Source organism: Stigmatopora argus, chromosome 16 (assembly GCF_051989625.1).
Source record: "Stigmatopora argus isolate UIUO_Sarg chromosome 16, RoL_Sarg_1.0, whole genome shotgun sequence".
In the NCBI taxonomy this organism is placed as follows: Eukaryota; Metazoa; Chordata; class Actinopteri; order Syngnathiformes; family Syngnathidae; genus Stigmatopora; species Stigmatopora argus.
The window spans coordinates 9,415,853-9,434,381 of record NC_135402.1 but is presented as its reverse complement, the minus strand read 5'-3'; the positions used below and the strand labels follow the sequence as shown (position 1 = coordinate 9,434,381).

At 39.5% G+C, this 18,529-nt stretch overlaps 2 protein-coding genes across 3 annotated transcripts in view; one reads left to right on the top strand and one right to left on the bottom strand.

Moving 5' to 3' along the window:
* Positions 1-12,502, bottom strand: part of traf2b (Tnf receptor-associated factor 2b) — a 13,496-nt gene extending 994 nt beyond the window's left edge. Inside the window, exons 1-10 of one of the 2 annotated variants that reach the window (XM_077622002.1) lie at positions 12,039-12,502; positions 10,615-10,829; positions 9,173-9,251; positions 8,982-9,080; positions 6,029-6,190; positions 5,885-5,959; positions 5,712-5,786; positions 4,431-4,622; positions 2,986-3,289; positions 51-199 (exon numbers count right to left, since the gene is read on the bottom strand). In XM_077622002.1, the coding sequence (XP_077478128.1) occupies positions 51-199; positions 2,986-3,289; positions 4,431-4,622; positions 5,712-5,786; positions 5,885-5,959; positions 6,029-6,190; positions 8,982-9,080; positions 9,173-9,251; positions 10,615-10,790 (1,311 nt within the window). In that variant the 5' untranslated portion in view covers positions 10,791-10,829; positions 12,039-12,502. The remainder of the gene's footprint in view (positions 1-50; positions 200-2,985; positions 3,290-4,430; positions 4,623-5,711; positions 5,787-5,884; positions 5,960-6,028; positions 6,191-8,981; positions 9,081-9,172; positions 9,252-10,614; positions 10,830-12,038) is intronic. The other variant, XM_077622003.1, reaches the window with a different exon arrangement.
* coq4 (coenzyme Q4 homolog (S. cerevisiae)) lies at positions 12,238-18,529 on the top strand. The gene is made up of 7 exons (XM_077622005.1): positions 12,238-12,905; positions 14,375-14,518; positions 15,227-15,323; positions 15,396-15,498; positions 16,125-16,254; positions 17,869-17,962; positions 18,064-18,529. Exons 1-7 carry the CDS (start codon positions 12,827-12,829, stop codon positions 18,221-18,223), a joined length of 807 nt encoding a protein of 268 aa, XP_077478131.1. The 5' UTR covers positions 12,238-12,826; the 3' UTR covers positions 18,224-18,529.

The window sequence follows — 18,529 nt, the reverse complement described above, 5'->3', positions numbered from 1 at the left end:
AGAGTGGATCGTCATCGACCATTTGGGAGCTCCTCCTGATAGCGCCTTACCTTCTGGCTGAAGGGCCACTTGAGCAGTGCGTCGCAGCGCCCCCTCATCACCACGAAGAAGAGCGACAGGTGCGTGCCCCGCCCTGTGCCGTCGCCGTTCAGGTACAGGCGCAGGCACATTTTGTAGCCGTACTTGCTGGAGTAGAAAGCTGACGGCAGACAAGAGGTCACCTTAGGGAGCTTTTCGCACCATTCCCCTCAAACCTTGGGATTCGTTGGTTTGGACACAAGGGAACACGGCAAGCGCGTTCGGGCGGAATCAAACTACTGAGCCGAGGGCGGCGGGTGAAGTGGTTTCAGCTCACTTTCGGTCGAAAAAGTCTTACTATACATGGTCATTTTTTAAGCCTTACTATACATGGTCTTTTTTAAAGAAAAAAAGCCTTACTATACATCAGTGGCGGTCCGTGAATTTCCTAGCGACGCCTTCAGCTGTCGGGATCAATCCAACCCTCAAAAAATATTTTATGGCTATAAAACCTCTACTGCAGCTACAGCTTCGACACATAAAATCATCAATAATAACCTCATACAATTGAAATATTATTTAGGAATATAGCCATATTTTACTCACCAAAATCCATCCTTTTCATGTGTCATTTTCCCTTAAATAGAAGCAACCGTGTGTACTCAAGGGTTTCCAAAAACGACAAGGTAAGGTGTGGCCACTTCATGGCGTAGAGGTTTGTTCACCTGCCTGCCATGTGGGCAGGTGTGGTTCGGATCCCGGTTGGGAAACATTTTCCCTTAATTATTTCTATATATATATATATGTGTAGTCAACACTTTCCAATAATGTCGAGGTAAAGTGTGGCCACTTCATGGTGTAGTGGTTCTGTTACCTGCCTGCCATGTGGGCAGACAGGGTTCAAATCCCAGTTGGTAATCATTTTTCCCTTAAATAGAAACAACCTTGTGTAGTCAAGACTTTCCAATAATGACAAGTAAAGTGTGGCCGCTTCATGGTGTAGAGGTTCGTTCACCTGACTGTCGTGTGGGCAGGCAGGGTTCGAATCATCATGAACCATTTTGCCATTAAAAAAGACTAAGTCCTTCAGTCTTTCCTTAAATAAAAGCACCAAATGACCATGTATAGGCGGGCCGCCTCGTGGTGTAGTGGGTTAGTCACCTGCCTGCCATGTGGGCAGGCAGGGTTCGAATCTCGGTGGATGATGAACCATTTTGCCATTAAAAAAGACTAAGTCCTTCAGTCTTTCCTTAAATAAAAGCACCAAATGACCATGTATAGGCAGGCCGCCTCGTGGTGTAGTGGGTTAGTCACCTGCCTGCGACGTGGGTGTCGAGGGTTCACGTCCCGGTGTCGCCAGTCAACGACTGCATGGTGTCGGCAGTCGGCCGAAGGCCGACTGTCGAACACCACCAGGACCCCCCTCCCCCAACTGTCTTCCGGTCAGCCGAAGGCTGACCGGAACATAATTGTTTTGCTGAAAAAAATGACTAAGTCTTTATTTTAATGAAAAAAGGATCATCCATTTACTGAACTACATAGTGTAGTGATCAGTCAAACGAGAGCGGGATTCGAACCCCAGCCTCCCACATGGCAGTCAGGTGAACGAACCTCTACGCCACTTGGGCCACACTTAATTTGTCATTATTGGAAGGTCTTGACTACAAATATATAGAAACAACTAAGGGAAAATGTTTCCCAACTGGGATTCGAACCACAGCCTCCCACATGGCAGTCAGGTGAACGAACCTCTACGCCACTTGGGCCACACTTAATTTGTCATTATTGGAAGGTCTTGACTATAAATATATAGAAACAACTAAGGGAAAATGTTTCCCAACTGGGTTTCGAATCCCAGCCTTTTAAGAAAAAAGCCTTACTATACATGATCTTTTTTAAAGCCTTACTATACATGGTCATTTTTTTAAGAAAGCCTTACTATACATGGTCTTTTTTTTAAGAAAAAAGCCTCACTATACATAGTCTTTTTTATAGAAAAAAGCCTCACTATACATGGTCTTTTTTAAAGAAAAAAGCCTTACTATACATGGTCTTTTTTTTTAAAGAAAAAAGCCTTACAATACATGGTCTTTTTTAAAAGAAAAAAGCCTTACTATACATGGTCTTTTTTTAAGCCTTACTATACCTGGTCATTTTTTAAGAAAGCCTTACTATACATGGTCATTTTTTTAAGAAAGCCTTACTATACATGGTCTTTTTTTTAAGAAAAAAGCCTCACTATACATAGTCTTTTTTATAGAAAAAAGCCTCACTATACATGGTCTTTTTTTAAGCCTTACTATACCTGGTCATTTTTTAAGAAAGCCTTACTATACATGGTCATTTTTTAAGAAAGCCTTACTATACATGCTCTTTTTTTTTAAAGCCTTACAATACATGGTCTTTTTTAAAGAAAAAAGCCTTACTATACATGGTCTTTTTTAAAGAAAAAAGCCTTACTATACATGGTCTTTTTTTAAAGAAAAAAAGCCTTACTAGACATGGTCTTTTTTTAAAGAAAAAAGCCTTATTATAAAAACACGCTCCCTGCATCGCGGTTATTCACTTATTGCAGCAGGTTTTGGAACCTATTAACTGCGATAAACGAGGTATTACTGTATGTGGAGGACAGCTTCGGAAGTAGTTGTGGCTGCGCATTTTATTTTCAATAAACTCATTTACAAAACCAAAGCTTGGCTTGCTTGTGAAAGCAGCCTTAACCTCCTAAGACCCAGACTCTTGCAAGGCATGGATTTTTATTTTCTCTTTGAGATTTAGGCTAATTGGGACCTGATGAGTGTAAAAACGAAGAATTCTCTTTTTACGTCATTTCTGAAAAAATGATGTCCACGCATGTAGTCCAAAATTTAACATTGTGGTCTTGTGACAACCAAAAATGTGATGTCCACACACGTGGACGCCAAGTCCTAGGAGGTTAAAGGAAGTTCCTAATAAGTTTCCACTCACCTGGAGAGAACATGGCGGGCGTTCGACTCGACACGGCGTCGACCCTCCGGCGCGCAAAGTCCGAGATCCTCCAAACAAAGACCCCGTCGTAGGTGCAGAATTGCAGTTCCCGCACCATCTGCTCCGTCTCGGACAGCTGGAAGTCGCGCATGGCCAGCGCTCGCTCCAGCTGTTGCACCTTGTTGTTCAGGTTCTCCAGCTTCTCCTGGTCCAGCCGGCGTTGGTGGGAGAATGCCTCCAGCGTGACGGAGTTTCGCTCCACCTCGCGGTTCAAAACGCACACTATGTTCGCCAAGGTGCTCACCTGGACAGAACGGCCAAAAGTCATCGTTCAATCGCGAGCGGGTAGTCAAGTTTTCTCAACTAATTTGCCATGGTGTGTCATGAGCGATGGTCAAAAGTCACACATTGTCATAGTTTGGGCGAAAAATCGTAAAAGATCAAGATTGAAATTTGACCAACGTTAAGTCATATATTGTTCCAGTAGAACATTCAAATCGTAATATGATGAGTACAGACGCTCCCCTACTTACGAACATTCGAGTTACGAACGTTACATACGAACATGTCTGCGCATAGGTTTTTTTTTCTCCCCAAGATGGTGCCGTCACGCGGAAGCCAGTGACAGTAGCTCTGTATATTCTTATGTTTTTCGTGTTTTACAGCCTCTTTACTTTACTTTACTTTGTACTTTATACTTTTTACTTTAATGTTTTTACAACTTTCTTTGTTCTGTGAGCCTGGCTTCTTTCGGCTACTTCTTGTAGTGCTTCTTTCCGCCGCTAATACCGGCGCCTGGCGCTGTGAGAGCTCACCCAGCATCCACCTTCCTCTGCCCAGTTCGTTGCAGTGTATAACTGCGTGAACGTATCTCCAGTACGCAAAGAACATTTTTATCATTAAATATCTCGTGCATCCATTATTCAATATGGTTGGTGAAAAGCGAAAGGCTTCTAGTGAGGGTGGTAGTGCAAGGAAGAGGCAAGCCATTTCATTTGAAACAAAAGTGGCAATAATAAAGAAGCTTGATGCGGGTGAGAAAATGGTGAGCGTTGCACGGGCATACAACTTGAATCGTTCGACGATCGTTCGTTAAATGTTTTTTTCAGTACAAACCAATGCAGGTTACTTATACAAGCCTTAAACATACAAATGCACTTATATAAACCTTCAATATACTTATATAGGCCTTGAAGATAAATTATAATACAAAATATAGCACTGAATCAACTTTGGAACAAATTCAACTTATGAACAATCGCTCGGAACCTAACTCGTTCGTAAGTAGGGGAGCGTCTGTACAGTTATTTTGTTGCTTATTTTTAGGTTCCATATAACAGTAGAAAGCAAACTTTTAAATTGAAGATCATTACAATAATCAGATTTTGAAGACATTTGTTGTAATGCTTTGTTATCGAAGAAGCAAACCTTTCGGTCAGACTGACCTTCTGGTCCAAGTCGACATGCGACGAGGCTCCTTCCTCAGGAGCCCTGTAGAGGCTCAGACCAGAGTCCTCCTGCCACACGGTGGGAGCTTCTGCTCCGGACCAGGCTGGCGACAGAACGGCGGGCAGCAGCAAACGCAGGTGCTCCGTGATGTTGCTCTGCTCGTGGTCGCTCAGCTTGCCGTTGTCCAGCTAAATTTGGAAGAAAAGGTTACAGAGACTCTTCTTACAAGTCATTCTGATATCACAGATTCTCGACCAAGTTATTTTTTCCTCACTAATAAACACACTATACACTATTACTTCAACAAAAACAAAAGCAGATCGTGATTAATCCTGATACAGACGCTCCCCTACTTACAAACGAGTTACGTTCCGAGCGATTGTTCATAAGTTGAATTTGTTTGTAAGTTGATTCAGTGCTATATTTTGTATTATAATTTATGTTTAAGGCCTATATAAGTATATTGAAGGTTTATATGAGTGCATTTGTATGTTTAAGGCTTGTATAAGTAACCAGCATTGGTTTGTACTGAAAAAAACATTGAATAAAATGGAGAGAATACATACAGTACTGTATACATACATTAGAGAGAGATATTTACTAGAAACTGGCCGAAAGAAGCTATCTAATAACGATTGCACAGTTTTCTTCTTTCTTTTCATCATAAATGTTGTGGTAGCACTGTATGGCATCATTCAATTGATTTGCAAACTTTGTGCAACGTTCAATATTTGCGTCCTGCTGCTCGATCTTTATGTTTATAAATGGTACTGATGGTCGAACGATTCAAGTTGTATTCCCGTGCAACACTTTCTCACGAGCATCAAGCTTCTTAATTATTGCCACTCGTTTCTAATGAAATGGCTTGCTTCTTCCTTGCACCTCCCTCACTAAAAGCCTTTCGCTTTTCACCAACTATATTGAATAATGGATGCACGAGATATTTAATGATAAAAATGAAAAAGGTTCTTTGCGCGCTGGAGCCACGTTCACGCACTTTCGCATTGCAACAAACTGGGCAGAGGAAGGTGGATGCTAGGTGAGCTGAGCTCTCACAGCGCCAGGCGTCGGTATTAGCGGCGGAAAGAAGCACTACTCGGAAAAAGGCGCGCAATACAAAATTGAACTTACGAACATTTTTCGACATAAACGCAATTTGCAGACATGTTCGTATGTACCGTTGTTCGTAAGTCGAATGTTCGTAAGTAGGGAAGCGTCTGTATTTTAAAATGGATCTTAAATTGGTGTGCTTAATTTGTGACATGTGAAAGACTCACCACAAACTTACAGCCCAATGGCCTAAAGGGACAGGCACTCTTGGATTTGGCACAGGTTCGAAGGTGATCATTGAACTGGAAACGGTAAAAGATCAAGATCTGGGTGTGAGCTTGCTAACTCCGATAGACGTGAACACGTTAAATCATGTCAGCCCTTTGGCGCTTCCTCTCACCTTTTCTCTGGGGATCTTCTTTTTTCCACAGTCTTTGCACTGCAGGGGGAACTTAAGGCACACTTCATCGTGCGCCTGGATAACAAAAAAAGTCAAGATGTTCCTTTGGTAACGGGACACGAGGCCCGAGAGGACCGACCTCACCTTAATGTCTTTAAAGATGCACGAGACTTTGCAATATTTGCAGTTAAGCAATCGAGCTTTGCACTCCTTCTCGTTGTGCCGCTCCATCTCCGAGCGCAACAGGAAGGCATGGCAGGCGTCGCACTGCACGCGCTCCAGCTCGCAGAGGCCTTCGTGCTGCGTCTGTAACACCGAACAACAACAGCCAATGAGTTTTTTTATAACTGTCTCTGCAAGAGCATGTTGTTGTACTTACAATGAGAACAAAGAAACCTAAATTATTTCTTATATAAATTAAAATAATTCCGATTGAGGTGTATTAGTAAAAAAATACATATGGAACATTTTATACGATATATTTATAGTTACAATAGTGAAACAAACTATGAAAGCAAAACAAATCACAATCAAAAGACCTTAATTCATCACAATGGGCCATATTTTTTTTACATACATTAAATTACAAGGACCAAATACGTGTTTAAACGTCAAGAAAATCAAAATCAAGAAAGCTCACTTGATCACATTTCTTATATAAATTAAAATAATCCATAGGTATATTGCAAAAAATATAAATACAGTATGTTTTATACTACATATTCATATTTACCATAGAGAAACAGACTTTTCAGAACAAGTAGAGCATAAAAGGAAAAAAAACTTTAGAATCAAGAAAGCTCAATTTATCACATTGGACTATTATATACTATTTATATACGTATATTTATGAGGACCAAATATTTAAACGTAATTTATTCACAACTTTATTTTATGCTGCACAACAGAACCCACCCCAATTTTTTTTTCGCTAATAACCCTTTTATTTGGCTTTATTTTTGCAAAGCTTTGTTCAAATTGGGGGGGGCATTTAGACATTTTTTTCTTCCTCTTTAATACATTTCTTAGAAATCAGAACGGGTATAGGCAGATCGCCAAAATCTGTTGACTCAGACTCGACTCCAAGCATGCAAAAAATGCCATTGGGACATCCCTTTTGACTTCTAATAATAAAACTTGGTACGTAACAAGTATACACGCCTGTAAAATGACTAAGACTATCAAGCATTGTAAAAACATATGTCAGGATTTGTTTTTTTTCATACAACAGGAACCAAAAGTAAAAAAGGAAAGCATTTTGACGTCCGTCCACTTGCTAGCTAATGCTATGGGTGAAATCAGCTTGGGTTTGTCTGCACTTTTTTAACATCTTTGGGCTGGACCGAGAGGATAGGCGGAGCTTACCTATTAAAAATAATAGATCTGGCAATATTGCAACAGAAGCTGCAACATCAACAGTTGGCTCTCTCATTTTTATTCTCAATTTTGAGAAAAATCTAAGTCAATGTGTGGCTAAAGATGCGTCATCCAGCAAAGGCACTTTAAACAATGAGATTTCTGTAGAAAACAAGAAGCACCTGACTGCAATCCACTGATTGCAGTTGTAAGACACCAGATTGTTGGAATAGTTTGGCCACGCCTGCCATAATGCCACCTAATTTTCATGCACAAAACCAAATACCAGTTGCAAAAACTCATCAAGAGTGAGGTGTAAAAAAAAAAAAAAAGTCAGTCTTATGTTATACTTTTAGTTTCCCGGGTTCAAAAATGTCCCTATCAAGTAAAGCAAGTGTGCATTTTCAGGGAAATAAAAAAAAAAAAACTAACTGAAAAGGAAGTATGGGCGTGCCTTACAGAGTGTTAAAATAGGAGGTCACAAACATTTGCATAGTCTTGAGAAAACTGCAGTGAAAACCGCATTAGCAACAATTGCAAGAAAATATTTCCTGCAATCCTGCAAATGCACAAAGTACAAATGCCTGAGTGTGCATAACATAAACAAATATTAAGTCTTCCCTAACAATCAAATGAGTTTCAATATAAAACATCAGTGCAGTAACCTTCTATCAGTAGGAAATTTGATCTCCGTGCAATGTTTTTTTTTTTTTCTCTCAGTGCTGGTACTTTCCCAATGAGTTGTTGCGAGCGGGACTTTCCAAGCAAGAATGTTAAGTTTCACTTCCTATTCAAAGCTATCATGACTGGAGGGGAATTTCAGCCTCAAAACAGAACACCTATGGCTGAGCGACAGTAATATGTATACAGACGCTCCCCTACTTACGAACGAGTTAGGTTCCGAGCGATTGTTTATAAGTTGAATTTGTTTGTAAGTTGATTCAGGGCTATATTTTGTATTATAATTTATGTTTAAGGCCTATATAAGTATATTGAAGGTTTATATAAGTGCATTTGTATGTTTAAGGCTTGTATAAGTAACACACATTGGTTTGTACTGAAAAAAACATTTAATAAAATGGAGAGAATATGTACAGTACTGTATAGAGAGATTTATGTATTAGAAACCGGCCGAATGAAGCGATCTAACGACGATTGCACAGTTTTCTTATTTTTTTCATCATAAATGATGCGGTAGCACTGTATGGCATCATTCAATTGATTTGCAAACTTTGTGCAACGTTCAATATTTGGGTCCTGCTGCTCGATCTTTCTGTTTATAAATGGTACTGACGGTCGAACGATTCAAGTTGTATGCCCGTGAAACGCTCACCACTCTCACGCGCATCAAGCTTCGTTATTATTGCCACTCGTTTCAAATGAAATGGCTTGCCTCTTCCTTGCAACTCCCTCAATAGAAGCCTTTAGCTTTTTACCAACCATATTCAATAATGGATGCACAAGATATTTAATGATACAAATGAAAAAGGTTCTTTGCGCACTGGAGATACGTTCACGCACTTCTGCATTGCAACGAAGAAGGTAGATGCCAGGCCTATTAGCGGCGGAAAGAAGCACTACTCGGAAAAAAATACAAAATTGGACTTACGAACATTTTTCGACTTAAACGCAATTTGCAGACATGTTCGTATGTACCGTTGTTTGTAAGTTGAATGTTCGTAAGTAGGGGAGCGTCTGTATATATATATATATACTTTAAAAAAAAAAAATCAATCCTCACCTCGTATTCTTTGATGGATCCTTTCCAGCTGCAACCCGCATTCACACAGTGCGCAGGCAGGCTCGCTATTTCTCGACCAGCCGCGTTGTCTGGAAAGGCCTGGCAGAATGTGAATGAAGATCATTTTGTTGAAATGGCGGAGGAAGGATTCTCTATGGGCAACATCGCTGTCCAGTTCCTTTTGAGCTTACCTCGCTGATGTTGAGAATGGATGTGGGTTCCTCGTAAATCTTCTCCTGGCGGCAGGCCTCGCATGGCTTTGGACCCGAACTAAAACGTAGACAACCACATTTTGTAGTTACATTCCCTGGCCAAGGGTCACCAACTCCAGGGCACCTTTTCAGTCTGTGATGCAGTGGTACCTCTACTTACGAATGCTTCTACCTACAACATTTTTAGGTTTTATTCCATGTCTCCCTACTCAAACAGAACTGAATCAAATGCAGTGTTACCTCTATTTACGAATGGATCTACCTACAAAATTTTTAGGTTGTTTTCCATGTCTCCCTATTACAGTGGTACCTCTACATACGAGCAGCTCTACCTACGAGATGCGAGGAAAATTTCAAGCAAATAATTAGCTCTAGATACAAGAAAAATTTCGAGATGCGAGAAAGCCAGGTGGCCATGACATGAGGCTGTTTATCGTTGTAGCGCAGTTTTTTTGCCGCATCTCTTTCGTGTATAACAGATATCTACGAGCACTGAACGATTTATTCAGACAAGTTTCTCCTAGCATCGACCAGGAAACGCACAACGCGCATGCGCGGGCAAAAAGAGGGCTTTCTGGGTAATGAAGTATACTCGTGCACACAACACCGATAGCCAATGGAACCCTTTCTCAGAATAAAACTTCATTACCCACAATCAATACGTGGGTAGGCTGTTATTCATTCCTTAGCCTGATAGCTCCCGCGATCGCTCATTCAAGACTACTTCTCATTGGCAAGTGGTCATGCGTTATCCTATTGTGAGGACATTTGTGTGCATCATTTTCGGAATATTTTGAAGGAAACACAACAACAAACAGTCCATCGATAGAGAACGTGAGGGTGGAGGCGTGGCAAACAACTAACGCGGCCAGAACGAAGGTAAAAAAAGATTAAAACAAAATTAGAATTCAGTTTTGTGTAAAGTTACATTAAACGTATGTTTGAGTGTGTCTGTATATATTAATCCAAGTTAATTTAAATTTGTTTGTTCAGTTACGAGTGGGTTGCCGTGGATAAATTTTTAGGTTGTTTTCCATGTCTCCCTATTATAACAAACCTGAATCAAATGCAGTGTTACCGCTACTTACGATCCAAGTAACAAAATCCCCCAAAACATCAATACATTTCCTAGATCCGTTATTTTATTTTGAAATTGTCGCTGTAGCCTTGCATCCTGCTTGACAATCTCCCTACACTCGGCTGGTCTCCTATAACCAAAATAATTCTGTCATGCAACAGCCGATTATGCATTACATAATTAGTCTTGGTTGTTCACCCATTCATTCATTCATTCATCTTCTATACCGCTTATCCACACACTAGAGTCGCGGGGGGTGCTGGAGCCTATCCCAGCCAACCACGGGCTCACAATTTCACCGCCACCGAGCGGGAACGGAAGCCAGTCTGGAAGTGCAATCTACCTGGTGAGCTGCTTGAAGCAGTGCACGCAGAAACGGTGGCCACACTGAGCCTGGACAGGCTTCCTCAGGACCTGGAGACACTGCTGACATTGGTATTTATTTTCCATGGGTACAGACAGCACATTGTGGGGAAACCCTGGTAAAGGATTGGTGGTCTCCAGCCACACCTTGGCCATTCTTCTCCATTAACCTGGTGCTTACCAAGGATGGACAATCTGAAACAACAACAGAAAACATTTTTAATAGAGACATTGAGAAAATGTTACTTTTTAATTGCTTGGGTTAAAGGTCGGTGACTTTAAGAAAAAAATAACATTGCTAAAAATGTTTGGTCTATTTATATAAATATCAACTGTTGCCTGGTACTGAAGAAAACTGCTTTGTTTTCTAAATTTTGAACAATAGTCCAATGTTGATGTAAATAATAAAATTTTGAGCAATGATGTTTAAATGTCTAACACTAACAGTTAGAGTGTTAGACATCTAAACATCAACCCGAGTCTGACACCCTTGAGTTAGAGTCTAACTCAAGGGTGTCAGACTCGGGTTGGTTCGCGGGCCGCTTTAACGTCAACTTAATTTCACATGGGCCGGACCATTTTAGATATGATTAGATTTTTTTTTAATAAATGGATTAAAATAACTGGATTAAAATCCCTGAATATTCAGGTTTTTATCGATCTAAAACAATGTTTATTTTAGCTTTTTTATATATTTTTTTAGATTTTACAAAATGATTTTTGAACTAAAAACACAGACAAAAATTGATTAAAAAATTACAATTATTGATTTAAAAGGGGGAAATCAGGAAATTTAATATACATCTATACTTTTCATTTTTATTTGATCCTAAAACAGAAAGTCAGCGCTCATGATTTACTTTCCCAGGCCACACAAAATGATGCGGCGGGCCAGATTTGGCCCCCGGGCCGCCACTTTGACACGTGCTCTAACTCATCTAACGTTAAAACTGAGAAGGTTAACACAACGTAAGCTGAGCTCAAGCTTCTTTTGTGGGCCATATTCCATTATATTTCCATAATGTTCAACAACCAGGAAATAAAAACTGGACACGGGGTTGTAGTTTGGACACTGGTCAAAGACAAGATAAACAATGCATTGATAATAAAAACCAGATAAGACACTCAAGGTGACAAAGTAACAATAATCCTACAAAAAGGGCACGAAGTCTAAAGCATGACACCAACTTCCAAATGTGTTTTCTCATGAGTAAATACAGCGTCAAATCAAAGAAAATTTAAACATGCATAGCCCAGAAGAGGACAAACAATGAAACGACAATAATAAACTGGATAAACTCGACAGTCAGTCTCTAGCTTTTTCCTCAATATGCTACGCTGCAGATCCTCTTCTGTCACACGCAGATCTTTAAAATGAAACTAAGGAGGGGAAAAAATACTCACCGGGTTGTCAGACTCGCCCAGTTTTATGAGGACATACGAAAAGAAGTACTGCACTTGAATTCGTAGTCTCAGTCGACTTTTGAAATCCACCCAAACTCGCGTCACTCTAGCACACCCACCCATTTTGTCCTGCCTTTGAATCGTATTTACAACCTACAGTACGACCAGTTCTCGATGTTAGTAGCAGAAGTAGTTACATGACTTTGTGGTTAACGCAATTACAACTTACAAGCAGCGTCGATGAAGAAAACTGTATACTACTTTTCAGCGTGACGTAGCAATTCTAACTTTCGTTGCATTTCACGTCTTTGCCAGCAGATGGTTGTTAAGATACGGATTTGTGCTTTTTCAGTCTCAGCATTTTGACGGTTTTATAGCTATGGATGACAATATTTTATTCCACCAACAGGTAACACGAACGCGTGTCTGCTGTTCACGCCGTCAGTACAAAATATGTATATTTGACGCTGCGAGTTAATGAGGACAGGTGTCATCACTCGACCATTTTACGTCAGTGCCATTCGATAAATACTTTAACATTGTGATCAATAGAGCGCGTACATGGAAATATCTATTTAATTTTCAGTTGTTGTTTTTTTTTCTACAGGAAACCTACCGCAAATTTAGCTTTACGTCCATTACATACAGTAGGACCTTCAGAGCTTTCTGATGCAAGATGGCCGCTAATTTTATACGTCGCTAACTTCACTTTTAGACATCTTGTCTGATATATTTAACATATGATGGAGAATGCAGTAGTCACGCATGCGCATCAAGCTTAAAAAATAATGCGAACCCGAATTGGCAAACTATGGGTAAAACAGCTTCTACACCTACGCTTCCAAACCTCCACCGTGATAACGAACGGTATGATTTTTTTGCCACTTTATTTTTCGAAAGTGCTATGGGAAAAATTACGAGGCAGGCTGCTAAAACGTGAATTAATAACTCGTGCGCCAATGACATGGTGGAGGTCGAAGCCCAGCTAACAATGCACTGTTGGGGATATTAGTTGGCTTCATGCCTTATAATTGTTTTAAATAATCGTCATAAATAATTTGCAAACGAGCATCCTGTATCTTCCTTTACTGGATTTGTCATTGCCAAATGGATCGCAAGCAGAAATATTTTCTTTATTTTTTATGAACGTATTCAGTATAGAACAATCTCATAACAAAACAAAAAATAAAAAATAAAAAAATCAATATACAATTTAGCACAGACTGACATGTAGTATAAAAGAATTTCATTGTTTTTCCGAAATACCTATGCGTTTTGTCTTACCTGGCTTTGGGGGCTTGAAGGGGGCGTGGTCAGGGAAGAGGACAGTAGTATGTAAAATGATGTGGAGGGGTCATTCCCTCCTCCCCATCTACTTTGCGTTACGTCTGCATGGACGACCTACAAAAAAGGTCACAAAGCATTATAAATCGACGGAATATTTGAGGCAGATAAATTGTTTTACACCAATTTTTACACTTTTACTGCAAATGAATATTGGCTCCAAATATTGGTTACACAGCCCCTACGGAATTTTGTTCCGCCACTGCATTGTGTATTTTTTTTTAAAATAGAGAATTGTAAATTATAATTAGTGAATAAATAAATAATTTTTAACCACTTGAATGCAATTGGATCATTTGCCCCAGCGAAGCTGATCTCATTAATGTGTCACGACGAAACAATAGTTCAGAATTTGGAAATAATGACCTCCTCTGCATTTTTTTCACACTTATTTTGCATATTCCATGCCTTAAGTGTGATTTGCATTTCATATTTTGAAATAAAAGAGCAGGACAGCAAACCTCTGTTCGTCACCAGGTTATGCTACAAATACAGCATAAATCTATGACACGTGTCAAAGTGGTGGCCCAGGGGCCAAATCTGGCCCGCCGGATCATTTTGTGTGGCCCGGGAAAGTAAATCATGAGTGCCGACTTTCTGTTTTTAGGATCAAATTAAAATGAAGAGTATAGATGTATATTAAATTTCCTGATTTTCCCCCTTTTAAATCAATAATTGTAATTTTTTAATCATTTTTTTCTGTGTTTTTAGCTCAAAAATCATTTTGTAAAATCTAAAAATATGTATAAAAAAGCTAAAATAAACATTGTTTTCGATCTATTAAAAAATGAATATTCAGGGCTTTTAATCCAGTTCTTTTAATCCATTTATAATTAAAAAAAAATCTATATATTAAATCTAAAATGGTCCAGCCCACGTGAAATCAAGTTGACGTTAAAGCAGCCCGCGAACCCACCTGAGTCTGACACCCTTGATCTATGACATAAGAAGTGGTTTCTAGTCCCTCAAAAGTAGTTTTTTTGTCTCTGCAGCATGTGTCAGTCACAGGAGCAAGTGGACAGGTAGTCATCACAATGAAGAACTCTATTCCGGTCACATCCCCACCTCGCCGGTTCAGAAGGTTTTGCTGGCGGTGGGCTCAGGGGTTGCCGCGCTGTGGAACCCCTACAGACATGGTGAGAAAAACATCAGAATTATTCCTAGTGTGAGCAACTAACTTTAAATTGCTCATCTTCGTTTTATTTTGAATAAATCATTGAAAATTGGCACTTTCACATCATTCCATTCAGTTTTTATACACATTTTTTTTAGCCCCGCCACTTTAATTTTTTAATCCAGTTAAAAATTTCCCTCTTTACATATGAGTGTATAATGTACATAACCAGTTATTTTGAGCATTTCATTAGGGGGGAGCTTTTGCAGGAGGTTTTGTTCGTGTCAGTTTGAATTTGTTTGAAACATTCATTGAATCATATTCAGTTTTCTTTGACAGCCACCAAGCAGTCAGAGGCTTTCGTTTCCGTTCAAAGAATTCCACTCGTCAGTTTCACTTTACTTTTACACGCAAAATTTGAATTTCTTTTCATTTTATTCATTCCGTGACTAAACCGCCTCCCATATTCCAAAAATATGAATTTTCAACCTGTTGTTTACTTGCTCAGCAAAGGTATTGCAGGATACGCAAAATAGAGGAAATTGAAAAGTTGGTTTTAATTTTCATAAATGAATAACAGTTAGCGGGGGATAGTTTTGAATAAATAAATATATTTCTAAATGATTTCTTTATTTAAAGTATTTAAATGTATTTCTACTATGCAGTTTATCATCAGGAAAAGCTAAAAATGCATAAAAAGCCTATTACACTCTTAAACTGCTTTTTGCAGATATGGTCGCAGTGCTCGGAGAATCGACGGGTCACCTGGCTTTGCTAAACCTAAGGGACCGCATGAGAAACGACCCCGAGGGTTATACAATTCTCACGTAAGTCGACGAGACATCTGAAATGCTTCCTTCTGTCCACATGAAATAGATTTTGTCATTTCTAACCTGCAGGGAAAGGCCCAGGATCCGTCTGTCCACACTCGATTTGCAAAAGATGGCGTCCTTACCCGAGGGAACTTTGGGTCGGGAATACCTTCGTTTTCTGGAAGATAATGTAAGTTATTCCTAATTTGTAAAGAAAAAAAGAGTAACATCAAAACATTTTATGTTTCACATAAAACACACTCTTAATGAGATTTTCTTAAAATACTCCCACCACACGTTATGAACAGAAACTTGCTACAACCATTTTTTAACCGAATTTTGTTTTGCAAGCATTCAAGTGTGCGTAAAAAAGTTTGAAGTTCAAATAAATTTACTCAAATTGCCCTGAGAACAAGTTTAACTCAAAAGTGAAGATGGCCCTGTAAATGTTATGACAACAAAAGCAAGCTAGCAAAACTAGCATGCAATACATCACACGACAGGCTAAAGGCACTGCACTATTGGAGCCTATAATTAAATCAATTAAAAAATCAGCCTCCAAGGATCAATAGATACTATCCTATGCTACAAAGCTACCAAGTTTCAAAACGTTAGCTTCACCAATAATGGAAGACTAATACTTCAACAATAGTATACATAAGGAGAACAACAACTCCTTGAGTGGTGAGTTGACAGGCCTTCAAAATAATCAATCGTCAGAATGTTTAACACCAAAAGCCGCAATCTAGCCGCAAGATGAGGATTATCCGGGTCTAAAGTGTCGCCAGCGTTTAACACGTTTTCTTGGACCCTCAGCACGTGACCCCCGACTCGAGGGCCGCAGTGAAATTCGTAGACAACGAGGAGCTCGCCTACGTTATGCAGAGATACCGAGAGGTCCATGATCTGCTGCACACCTTGCTGGGAATGCCCACTAACATGCTCGGTAAGAAGTAATGCTAATGCTAAATCACATTTACAATTTTCCATAACTTGGTGTTGAAATTGACAAAGCCAGTTGTCTTTCATTTATTTCATGTAACTACAACGTGAATTTTGCACTGAAGAGTGATTTGAAGAAAATCACTTGTCATTCGTCAGAAAGCGCCTTATTTAGTTTTTGTTATTTATAATTGAATTGAATTACTTCTAATGCTACTTGCTGTACTGTGTTGCCTCCTTCGCACCTTTGTTATTTTACTAGAACTTCTGTGTAATTCGAGAAGCGAGATTACGTAACCTACATAGAGGAAATTCCTTACCACACGCTGGAAACATCCTGTGACTCTTTTTACAAAATAAATATGATCATACAGTCGATACGCCACTAACGCGGCGCGGCGAGAGGTATGTTCGTCGCGAGACTCACAATAAGTCAACCCTTGACAAATAACTGTGATAATAGAGTTTAAAATTCTGCAAACAAGACGGTATGGAAGAAAACAACCCTTAAAAATATGTTAACATTGTAATATGATCAATAACATTCAAAACAATTTCCCTATCATTTAATGGTCATTACGGCTGGAGAAGAGACAGAAACTAATGATAATTTGTGTATACTTATAAACATATAAAAGCTTGGGTACTGATATTCGGCAACAATTTTGTACCGTTTCCGAACCAAGCGGTAAACAGTGCCAAAAAAGTCCTAATTGCTTGCTTGTATTCATAGTGCTTTGTCGCCGCCTAATGGTATTTTTGGTGTAACGCGCATGTTAGAAGTTGAACATGCAGACCGTAGCTACAATAAATACGACCTGCTAACTTTGATAGTCATATTCTACCTTCGCTTCATGTAACGTTGTTATATAGCACATTTGTGTAAGGAATATTTGGTTTGTTTGCATTTACAGCGGAAGGAAGTAACGTTATAGTCAAATTTTACTCCGATTTTGTTCTATTGCTTGCAAGTTGTGCTCTGCTCTCCAAATAAACACTTCGTACCTTACGTGACAATAATTATGTCAGCATAGAGACGAAATGTCTGTCATTTCATTTTTTTAATATACCGTCTTGGCCCGAATATAAGACGATGTTTTTTGCATTGAAAATGTGTCGGTCGTCTTAAAATCGGGGTCTAGACATTGTGCCCATTCACATCGCTAGATGGCGCCAGATACCTTTAAAGCGAATGCTGAACACTGATGTTAATTGAATTGAATGCCTGAATTGTCATTATACAAGTATAATTAGATTTAAAGCTTCACAATGAAGTGCATACATAAATAATCAATAAATACGTAATCAACAAATAAGTGGTCAACATAAATAAGGACTTTAGTTTACTTATTAAATGTTCAAATATTAAGTTGTGAGACAGTTTTGGCATGGTTTGAATGAGGATAAATAACATGTTTTTTCCTCTTGAATATATTATAATCATTTGTTTCAGATGTACTGTCATTATTTTGTGTATAAAAACTGAATTTGGTGTTCAAAAAGTCTTTTTTCAAACGTGAGTCTTTAAAAAGAGGGGGTCGTCTTATATTCGGGCCAATACGGTATATATCAGCATACAGCAACATTGGGAAAACAATGTGTCTGCATGTGTCTTTAGGTGAAGTGGCTGTGAAATGGTTCGAAGCCGCTCAGACCGGACTTCCTATGTGTGCCCTTGGAGCTCTGCTGGGACCTCTTCGGCTCAATCCCAGGTACAGATTAGTCACATATTGCCAGTCAATCAATTATTATCTAAATCCCCTGGTGCATATCAGGAATCGAACTGATTATCCCCTCCACAATTTTCCTCCAGTCGCCTTCAGTCGCTGGTAACTTCTTTGGGCCCATGGGCAGTGCGGAATGGCCAACAGGCCCGTTGCGTCCTCAGCGTCTTCTACGAGAAGCGTTGGGAGCAGAACCTGGAGGACCTGAGACAGGAACTCAACATTCAGCCACCCCCTCATGGGCCCTAACCTGGCAACCCTAACCCCTCTTCATACATCTACCATGGACTTTAAGTCAATTGGGCGGTTTAAGAGTGGGACTCTGGAAGATTGCCATATTTTAAAGCTAACCTCTAGTGGCAATCGGTGGTACTGCATGGTGATAAAATACTTCCTGGGCTTCAGTTCTCCTGGTTCTTGGCGCCCATTCAATCATTCATCAACTTAAAATCTTTGTTTAACTTCGAGTGGTGTTTATGTGTTATGTGTATGGCTGAGGGTGTAATGTACCTTATTTATATAAAAATGGAATGAATAAAACATCTTTTTACTGTT

Bases quoted from the DNA above. Each gene is read 5' to 3' on its own strand.
- coq4 (XM_077622005.1), top strand. From the start codon at position 12,827: ATGCGAACCCGAATTGGCAAACTATGGGTAAAACAGCTTCTACACCTA. The intron at 14,519-15,226 runs GTGAGAAAAACA...TGCTTTTTGCAG, and splicing joins GTGGAACCCCTACAGACATG to ATATGGTCGCAGTGCTCGGA. The intron at 15,324-15,395 runs GTAAGTCGACGA...TCTAACCTGCAG, and splicing joins GAGGGTTATACAATTCTCAC to GGAAAGGCCCAGGATCCGTC.